The sequence below is a fragment of the Prosopis cineraria genome, unplaced genomic scaffold (genome assembly GCF_029017545.1).
Source record: "Prosopis cineraria cultivar Desert tree isolate PC_DT_omini unplaced genomic scaffold, ASM2901754v1 PC9, whole genome shotgun sequence".
Lineage (NCBI taxonomy): Eukaryota > Viridiplantae > Streptophyta > Magnoliopsida > Fabales > Fabaceae > Prosopis > Prosopis cineraria.
In genome coordinates, this window is record NW_026555340.1 from 26,414,386 (window position 1) to 26,424,333 (window position 9,948).

Sequence of the window (9,948 nt, forward strand, 5' to 3'; positions counted from 1 at the left end):
TATACTAGACTTTTGAAACGGAATAGCATTCCCATCGCCTCTCTAAAACGTTTGATCATAGATCTTAACATTCCAAACATTGACCATTTTCAAAAGTCTTGGGTGCCCTTAAAATCGCCGCCTTGCCATGGCCTTTTTCATCTTCAATTTTATCTGCGTTAATTAGTTCAAAGAAGCAACCAGCTCGATTTCCCAAACAACAACGGCATTATCATGTGACCCCTCCTTCCCATATTCCTATAATTAAACTATAGACTCCAAGTTCAAGTTTTTTTTTTTTTATTCAGCACGGAATTCAATTATCTGTTCTCATTTTTTTTAATAATTAAATCATTCCCGCTAGTATGTAACCAAACAAAAAAATATCTGGTTGAACCTTTTTTTTTTTAAATTAATCATCACCTTCTCCTCAGTCCTCACACCCAGTAACTTCAAATAAAACCAGAACTGCCCATATGAATATGGGATTACAGAAAGGACCGCCTCCTTGGAATAGAAGAATAGTCAAGTTGCCTCTCTGTGTCTCATTGATCTACAGCGCGTAATAAACTTCATCCCGTTTTACCAAATATGCTTAAATTCAAAAATGGTACCTCATCATCATTGACAATTCTAAGTTCCCAATAAGCAAGGGAGCCCCATCCCACACCTATATATATGTTGTCGTTAGCTGCAATCTCAATATCCCAACCCATCGCCTTAAGCAGCAACTAAACTTGAGAACAACAGTTTCAAGATACAGTCAAGACACCTACGTAACAAAGAAGAATGGCCAAACGCACTAGCTTGATAGGTTGCTTCATCCTTGTACTGTCTTTATTATTTGCAGCAACAGAGGCAACACAGTACAATGTTGGTGGCAGCTTTGGCTGGGACATCCCTCCCAATCAGACCTTCTATTCAGAATGGGCTAGCTCCAAGACCTTCTTCGTTGGAGACTCACTGGGTATGCTTTTATATTAGTTTAATTTGATCTTTCACCAGCATTCATTTTGTTTCTGATCTATAAAAACATTAAAACCTTCATAATAATGATGACTCTCGAAGCATCTATTTACTGCAACTTTTTCATGTAAAATGTTAGAGACACTCGTGTGGAAGCTTTTCACTCGTGTTTATGACTTATAAAACAAAGACACACAACACTACATGCATGTTTATGATACGTCGGCATTATTATATTGATGTTTTTCTTCTCTTTCTCCTGAATCAATCAGTGTTCAACTGGACTGGAAACCAGAACGTGGCGGATGTAACAATGGCTGATTACAACAACTGCAGCGCCGCGAGCTCCTTCACCGGTCCCGAGAGCGGGACAGCGTTTAGGATTACTCTGGTTCGTCCAGGGCCTCACTACTACATCTGCACCGTCGATGATCATTGTGCAAGAGGCCAGAAATTCAGTATCAACGTTGAGTGGCCATTCTCTGCTGGTCCTTCAGCTCAACCTCCTCCCGTTAATTCTGCTCCAATTCTGTCTTATGGCATGTTGTCTGCCTGTCTCTCCACCTTGGCTGTCTATTTCTTCAGCCGCATCTAGATTTATAGTGATTCAGATAATTAGAGGCCAGACGAGTTCTTTGTAATGTTCGTTAAATTAATGTCTAATTCTTCCATATGTTGAGCGTTTTTCTGGCTAGTTTCAATAATGGATGTACTGCTATGAGAAGTTTGAGAACTTAAAAGTTCAATAAAGCAGTTGACATTACTTGATTGTGATTCTGATTGATGAAAATAGGAAGTTGTCTTCAGATTTCGCAATTTCCATGCAGTTATTACCGCTGGGTGTCTGAATCTGAACCGGAAAATTAGTGGCATGCATGAGCACTCGTTGATATAATTTGATACCTTATTATGACATGTACAGCTGCAAACTAAAATGAATTTTTCCAAGAAAATTTCTCAGAAGTCTCAGCCCCATGTGACTATTAACCCTTAAAACCCAAGAGTTGAATTTAGGAAAAGTAAGCGTCACGGTTAAGATTGTAGCTGTCATTATTCATAATAAAAGTTGTTATTTATTATGCTGAATTTGTCATTAAGATCTAATAACTGAAACCAAGTTGTTATTTATGAAAAGCAGTTGTTACCGCTAAACTTACAATTATCATTATCAGTTATAATCAAAGTTGTAAATTATTCCATGAAACTTGTCAATAAACTCTAGCGTAATTAATATCAAAAAAGGATCTAAAAACTCCAGTGTAATCAGTTCCTGTTATAACACTTAGATGTCAATACCCTGTTTCAGTAGTTCTGATAAGCCATTCTCTCCTTTCTTTAATCATCTTCACGTCCTCAGACCCAATAAATAACTTCAAATAAAACCAGAACAAAAGATATGAATATGTGATGTTTATCGTACTCAATGCATTTGTATGTAGCAATGTGTTAATAGAATCGACCTGGTCAAGTAAATTTGGTCGCACTGCCCATATGATGACAAAATTTGGGATTAAAAAAAAAGAAACGCTTTTTCGGCCAAAAAAGAGACGTCTTTGAATAGAAGAATAGTCAAAATACCCGGGTTTCATCTACAGCACCTAATAAAATTATAACCAAAAATGCTGACTCGTTCAAAAATGGCACCTTAGAGTGCGCGCGCGCGCGCGCGCGTCTATATATAGTTTGCTGCAACCTCTCAATCTCCTCATCTTGAAGCAGCAACATAACTTGAACGTTCAACAGAGTTTCAAGATATAACCAACCAACTACGCAACAAAGAGAAGAACAATGGCAAAACACACTGGCTTGATAGGTTGCTCCATGTTCATACTGTCTTTATTATTTGCAGCAACAGAGGCAACAGAGTACAATGTTGGTGGCAGCTTTGGATGGAATACCCCTCCGAATCAGACCTTCTATTCAGACTGGGCTAGCTCCAAGACCTTCTTCGTTGGCGACTCACTGGGTATGCTTTCTATATATATATATATATATATCTATTTAAAAATATTTCACCACCACGCATCTTGTTTGAGGTATCAGAACATTAAAGCCGTCACACGATGACTGACAAAGCAGATGTATTTTCAACCTCTTTTTCTTGACGTTACTTCACGGAAAATGTTAGACTCTCGTATGGATGTCTTCCGCTCGTGTTTAGGATTTATAAAACCAGGACACACTGCATTTCATGCAAGTTAAAACGCCACATGTTTGTAATATGTACGGATTATTGACGTTTTTTCTTTTCTATCTCTTGAATCTATCAGTGTTCAACTTGACTGAAAACCAGAATTTTGCCGATGTAACAATGGCCGATTACAACAGCTGCAGCACCAACACGGACCCATTCGCGGGCAACGGTCCGAGCAGGATAGTGTTTACAGTTGATCTCTTGCATCCAGGGCCTCGCTACTTCATTAGCACCGTCGATAATCACTGTGCAAGAGGCCAGAAGTTCAGCATCAACGTTGAGAAGCCATTCTCTTTTGGTCCCTCTCCTTCAGCGACACCACCTTCCATTAATTCTGCCTTGTCTGCATTCCTCTCCACCATTGCTGTCTATTTCTTCACCCGCATCTAGGTTTATGGTGATTCATATAATTAGACACCAGAAGTGGTCTTTGTATTCGTTGAATTAAGAGAAAATAACAACAACTAACCAAAATTTATTTTAGTCAAGTTAAACCTCAAATGATACTTATTCATTTAAGTTAATCTTTTATCAACAAGTATACATTCGAGTTTTAATAACTCATTTTAAATTGATAACAATCCATTCAAACTTTAACAACTGATTTTAAATTGATATAAATTTTAATTGGTGATCTTGATTGCTATTTTCCTTTAAATTAATGTCTAATTCTTTGATGTGTTCAGTGTTCTTCGAATTTCATTAATGGATGTACCGCTATAAGGAAGATTGAGAACTCAAGTTTGATAAAACAGTTGATCACTTGACTGTGATTCATGAAACTGGAAAGAAGTTGGCTTCAGTATCACATACCATGACCATTTTCAACACCATCTAATCACAACCCAAAGAGAGTAGAGATGAATAAAAAATAAAAAAATGGATTTTATACAAAACCATGTGTTTTACTGTCCCTTTCTCTTAAATTCTTAAGACAGCATACTTCCGCAGAGAATGTAAATTGGTCCATTTTCAAAATGGGGTATCGATCCTTCAGCGTTGCCTTTTACGCCTCTCCTGGATCCATTGTTAGTAGTAGTTACTCCATTGACAAAAACGACATTTATTGTCCCTCTCGTAATTAATTGTCTTTCTCTGTTTGATAAAGACTGATCAAGGGTCGTCAACTGTACTGGTACATGCATAATGCTCTTAACCCCACCAAGGAAGGACACCGCTCTTCGTAGATACAGCCACATTTAGCATACTCAATAAAATGCTGTAGAGGCTAATGCAACTCACAATGCGGCCTCCGAATGTAAAATTATACCCATTGCATTTTAATTCCTCAGAACAAATGTAAATTGATCCCACTTTAAGGGATTATCTCAGTACGTGTGTCACAAGTTACAAATTTTGAGAGACTAATTTGGATAAGAAAATAAATCTAAGGACTATACGTTTTCAATTATCAAATAGTATATTTACACAAAAAGTCAATTCTCAAAATGTTGGGACCAAAAGCTCTACGCAGTTAATCCCTCATGAGCCATTTCAGGTTCTTGTCAATTCATTGAAACATTGTCTAAAAACCACCAGACTTGATCAAACATACTTTAATCAGACTGAATGTTAAGTGTCAATACCAAGTGATGCTGTTGACTGCCTGTGGTCCAAAGCAAGGTTTGGGCATGGACATTGAATAGCCACAAGCTGGAAAAAAAATTCTAACATTGGTTAAGTACCAAACCCTTCATCTCCTCCTACTGATTTCCCAGCAGAAGACCAACGATTGTGCCCCCAACCGATTTATTTAAGGTGGGCTTTTGATGAATAAGAAGGATAAGATCAAAATTTCATAACATTTTCATGTCTACTAGGTCTGTTTTATTTGCCTCCAGATGCAATTTTCATGCCTTCATTCAAAAATTGTCATCTGCAGCTAGAGCTGATCATGTTTCGATCGGCAACATAACTCAATCGTAGGGTAATCCATAACTACTTGGCGACTGAAAAAACAATACAGGGCATGCCCCTAACGTATCTGCAATATTAAGCTGTCATACGCCTTCCATGCATTAAATATGATCTTTTCAATTTTCACTCTTGATCGTGAGTTAACAAGATATTTAAAAAAGAAAGATAAGGTCTTATTTACAATTCACATTTGCGGCAATGCATTCGGCAACTCATTGTCAACTTCTAAGATTTTTCACAAACAGGGCTACATATATAGAGAGTCTACATAAGTGGATTCAGCAGCATCTAAGATCATCTCGAATTGCAAAAGCATATATGCTACAACAGGAAAAGACTGTCTACAAACCTGGCCCCTGGCTTCTCTCAGGAATCTGGTTGGATGGGACTCCTAGCTGCCGGCAAAATTGTCCATCATCCCCCTCATTGTTAAATAAAGGAGCCTTGCGCTTCCGAGAAGTTGCCTCCAAGTTCTGATATTCACCCTCTGTATTGCATCTTGTATAACTGCAGTCAAAGGTATTGAAACCCGTCCCTTTAGGATAAAAGCAAACCTCCTTATTTGTCTGCAAAGACAGATGACTATACTTGTTGACCTCCTGAGAACTTCTTAAACTAACACAGCCAACATCTTCAGTTTCACGTGCTGAACTTTTGTCTCTATGGAACACGGATGCAAACTCAGACCCAGTCTCAAAGATAAATCACATTCCCTCTCAGGTGGCGTCTCCTGAATCTCAGCATATTGGGATCTGCTATAGGAGAGTTTTTGCAATTGACCAAAACTGGCTGGCTCTGGGATCGGCGTGATAATCGGTGTGCCAACAAAGATTTGATCAGATGATGTGTTTTCTGTGGTCATCTTTAGCCCAGGTTGTTTGGATTCATACTGAGTTCCATAATACAAGGGATAAACAGAACCCAAATTCATAGATGGGTTGGTTTCCATTGTCAATTGTTGGTGACGTGCAGCAGGAAAAGTATCTGAGGAGGGATAGTTACATGAGCCCATCAACCGATGATTTTGCTGCGCAAGCTTACCAGAATCCGATATGGGAAGTGCTGAAACAGCAACCTGAGACTTTGCTAAGTCTAACGGATTGCCAGACTGAAGAGTTGAAAACTGAGGGCGTAGTTCCACAACAGTCTTAGGAGATCCAGGAGCTGGTTCTTGCGCTCTTGGGGATAGGTAAGTTCTGGGGTTATTGTGCCTTTCGCTTCTTGAAGCTCTTACAGGTTTGCAGCCCAGGTTAAGTGCAGCTGAGAAGAGAACATTCATCACTAGGAGCTCAAATTTACTAATATTTAGTAAACATTCGTTTTCAAATGACATAAAAATCTAACACGGCATAGTCCCAACTTTGATAAAAACTGATTCAGAACGTTCGAGAACTGGATCCGGAGAAATGTCAAGAAGGAAAATAATACCTTCAACACACGGAGGCAAAAGCTCTCCCGTTTCAGTACTCTCATCTCTCCGTATGATAGTGTTAATGGCATCATTCAAGCGCTCCAGAGCGTATCAGGATTCAAATACTCTGCCTAAGCAGCCAAATTATGAAAAATTCAGGAAAGGAGTATGCAATGCAGCAAAAGATCTAACAATCTAAACGCATTTTCTAAACATAAAACCTCCGAATTGGCTTTGGAGTACATGATTTCTTCTGCCTTGAGAACAACCGTAGGAAGCTTCTCCTGCCATTCCTTGTTCTTCTTAGTCGCAGAGCTGTGAGCCTCGTTGACGACCCTAATCAAACACGTGGTGGGCAATCGATAAAATGCATAAACTTGGGCAGCTGAAACATGCAAAAAAAATCAGAAAGCAACGAAAACGGAGACAACCCAGAACCTGAAAATCTGCTGAATGATGGAACCTCTCATGGGTTGGTGCCTCTCGCTGTGCCAAGCTCTCCTCACGCACTCGTAAGGTCGAGGGCCTGGCCTTGGCATCTTGAAAAGCAGGAAACTTTCTCCTGAATATGGCAGAAACAAAGGCAAAATACCACAGTGCTATTGCTATGGGTGGTGGGTTTTGCAGGGTTTTCTTCTCCTTTCTTGTTGCCCCTTTGGCTTTCTGTGTGTTGGCAATTTCATTCCCTAAATTGTAATGGGACTGTTTTGTTTGGGGGCAGGAGTAACAAAAGAAAAAGGGGAGCTTTCTCATTCTTTTGTTTGTCTTCCCAAATAATTTAGTGAGTTTACCATAGTTTGATTTTGATGTTCAATTTCAATCTCTTTCCTTTCTTTTCTGTGTGGGGTGGTAAGGGAAGAGAGAGAGAAGGGGGGTGGGGGTGGTGGGGGGTTACTGTCAAAAAGTACCTGGATAATAAAGTCCATTAAAACCTTCTCTGTCATGCCATGAGCTATACGATTACATGCATGTCATCTAATATTCGTACAACCCTAAAAGAAAATGACAAAACCCTCTCTCACATCACCTTCGCTATAAAGCAAACCCTAGAGAATCCCGTTCACTCCCCTCCTTAAATATTCTACGTTACTGTTAGCCTGACTGATTTACCTTTCTCTCGATTTCTTTTTCTATTTTATCCTTCTCAAATTCTCTTCTTCACAATTTTATGTCTCTCTCTCAGACTCTCACATTCCAATGAACTGTTCCATTTCAATTGCGATGCTTCTTTTCTGATGTAGACATTCTTGTCGTTTCATCTGTACAAGTCTCTCTCTCTCTTCACTCTCATCTCAAGTCCACTTCGAAATCATCCCATCAGGGGGTCTCCCCAGGACTGCTGCTTAAGGGATATGGTACTGTTTTCTCTTGATTCCGCATTTGTCAGCTACTTAGCTTATCCAGATTCATTTAAACTAACGACTATTGATTACCAATTATAATTAATACATAACAATTAGAAAAGGACTTAATATATTTATAAAAAGCGGTTGTAAGATATTGATAAAACGTCAATACTGAGCTGTTGTTCAAAAGTCACTGACATGTCTGAGATTGGACAACAGTATTAAGGCCTAACTTGTGAAATTATTTTCAAGCATTTTTTTCTGTCCTTAAACCAGGCTACTCATCATATATTTGGGGAGAGTTTTCCATAAAGAAAGATTTGTTAATAATAAAGAAATTTAATCCAAATCGGTTGACCTAACTAAGTCGAACTTAGTGTAAACATGTAACATCTTTTATTAATGAGCAATAACTCACTGTTAGTGTAGCTTTGGAATATACAGTAATTTGCTGGTCCTTGTGGGCACACTGCTCTATGGCTTCTGTGCAAAAACTGAAAAAAAGAAAGGTTTTCACCCCTAATACTAGCTATATATATATACCTAATACTAGCTATATATATTATATAATATGCGTATCAAAGTATCAAAGTCATCTTATAACATTTAAATTAAGTCACATTACTCATGATTTTTATTTAATATGAATAATTGCTTATCTAATATCTGCCCCCATTTATTGCTTGAAGCTTGTTTTGTCCTATAATTTTAATTGTTCATGAAATTTAGCACTCCCTCTGTCCTCACATACACGATATTTTTTTATAAATTTATTTTATCTTTAAATATAAAATATGTCATCATATTTTGAATAATTAAATAATTTTGTCATTGTCTAAAAAAAAGAGACATTAATTGCGTATTATACCCACGACTATCATTATATTAATTGTGACATTATCAGGGATAAAAATAAAAAATTATTATATTTTATATAATTTCAACTAAATAACAAACTTTTGATATAAAGAAATTCAATTAAGACCACCTTATATATGAAGATTGAGGAGTACATAGTTTCCTCTAAAATATCATAAAGGGTTAAATTATTACTTATTCATTTACAAAATGCAAGATATTTTTTTATCGAATTTGAGCCCTTTATAAAATAGTTAATTATTTTAAATTCATATCATTATATTTACTCTTGTATAATACTCTTTCTAATACTTTTTATAAGTTATTCTTACAAACCTCATCAATACTAATGTAAAAAGTGAAAGGAATAAAAGTGTATAAAATTTTAAATATATCACTATATAATAAATCTCAAAAGTAATAACATATTATTTTTTCTCTCTTATGGAGGGTAATTTTTAAAATGCTTTTTAAATATCATCTAAAAAGTTGTACCATAACTTATAATTGAAACCAAATAAACATTCTAAAACGTATCTTATAAATGAGACCAGAGAGAATATGTTGTTTCATTTAAAAATAAAAATAAAGTGATTTATTTATTACAACACTTTTAAAACAAATATTAATTACACTTAAAATATTAAAAATATTTTATATTTTTTAACACCCACGGTATCAAAAAATGCAAGAGGAGTAGCTATTAAGAATTAGACAATTATGATGCTTTTGTGGCGGTTCTGAGTTGTAAATCTTGGAATCTAGATATGTAACTAAATTATATTTTAGGAGACTGAAATTACAGGATGGACTTTGCTATAATCAACAGATCCTCTTTGAAATTGAATCCGCCAAAGAATATCGTAGATGCAGAAGCAAGCTTCTCGTATCTCTCTCTCTCTCTCTCTTTAAAAAAATATATATATATGACATGATTCGTTTGACTAAATAATGAACAAAAATGACATATTTTTATTATTATAAAAGCGAGTATTACAGGAAAAGCATGACTCCAAGTTCAAAATTATCTCATTTTTTACATAAAAACAATAATTATGTTGAATGAAATGATCAAGCTGTTAATTTCAGTTCAGTGGTTTAGATCGATGTGGAATTATTTTCCAGACGATCTAAATCAGCTGAATAACAAAAGTTTATTCAAATTTGTTATAAAAAAAAAAAGTTCACCGAAGCTCAATTATTTGTTCAAATACGAGGCAAACAATAAACAAAACCCTTCTAATCGTTTTAAATATCAATTCACGTGTCACCTCTAA

At 36.4% G+C, this 9,948-nt stretch overlaps 2 protein-coding genes and 1 pseudogene across 2 annotated transcripts; 2 read left to right on the plus strand and 1 right to left on the minus strand.

Annotated features, from left to right (window-relative positions):
- The first annotated feature begins 701 nt into the window (after positions 1 to 701).
- LOC129319405 (umecyanin-like) lies at positions 702 to 1,714 on the plus strand. The gene is made up of 2 exons (XM_054964463.1): positions 702 to 946; positions 1,218 to 1,714. Exons 1-2 carry the CDS (start codon positions 769 to 771, stop codon positions 1,538 to 1,540), a joined length of 501 nt encoding a protein of 166 aa, XP_054820438.1. The 5' UTR covers positions 702 to 768; the 3' UTR covers positions 1,541 to 1,714.
- A 948-nt stretch (positions 1,715 to 2,662) lies between these two features.
- Positions 2,663 to 3,644, plus strand: LOC129319387 (umecyanin-like). The gene is made up of 2 exons (XM_054964440.1): positions 2,663 to 2,911; positions 3,216 to 3,644. Exons 1-2 carry the CDS (start codon positions 2,734 to 2,736, stop codon positions 3,527 to 3,529), a joined length of 492 nt encoding a protein of 163 aa, XP_054820415.1. The 5' UTR covers positions 2,663 to 2,733; the 3' UTR covers positions 3,530 to 3,644.
- Positions 3,645 to 5,120: 1,476 nt separating this feature from the next.
- On the minus strand, positions 5,121 to 7,365 carry LOC129320675 (uncharacterized; annotated as a pseudogene).
- Positions 7,366 to 9,948: the final 2,583 nt, after the last annotated feature.

Coding starts and splice junctions, on each gene's coding strand:
- LOC129319405 (XM_054964463.1), top strand. CDS start 769: ATGGCCAAACGCACTAGCTTGATAGGTTGCTTCATCCTTGTACTGTCT. Junction 947..1,217: donor CTTCGTTGGAGACTCACTGG/GTATGCTTTTAT, acceptor TGAATCAATCAG/TGTTCAACTGGACTGGAAAC.
- LOC129319387 (XM_054964440.1), top strand. CDS start 2,734: ATGGCAAAACACACTGGCTTGATAGGTTGCTCCATGTTCATACTGTCT. Junction 2,912..3,215: donor CTTCGTTGGCGACTCACTGG/GTATGCTTTCTA, acceptor TGAATCTATCAG/TGTTCAACTTGACTGAAAAC.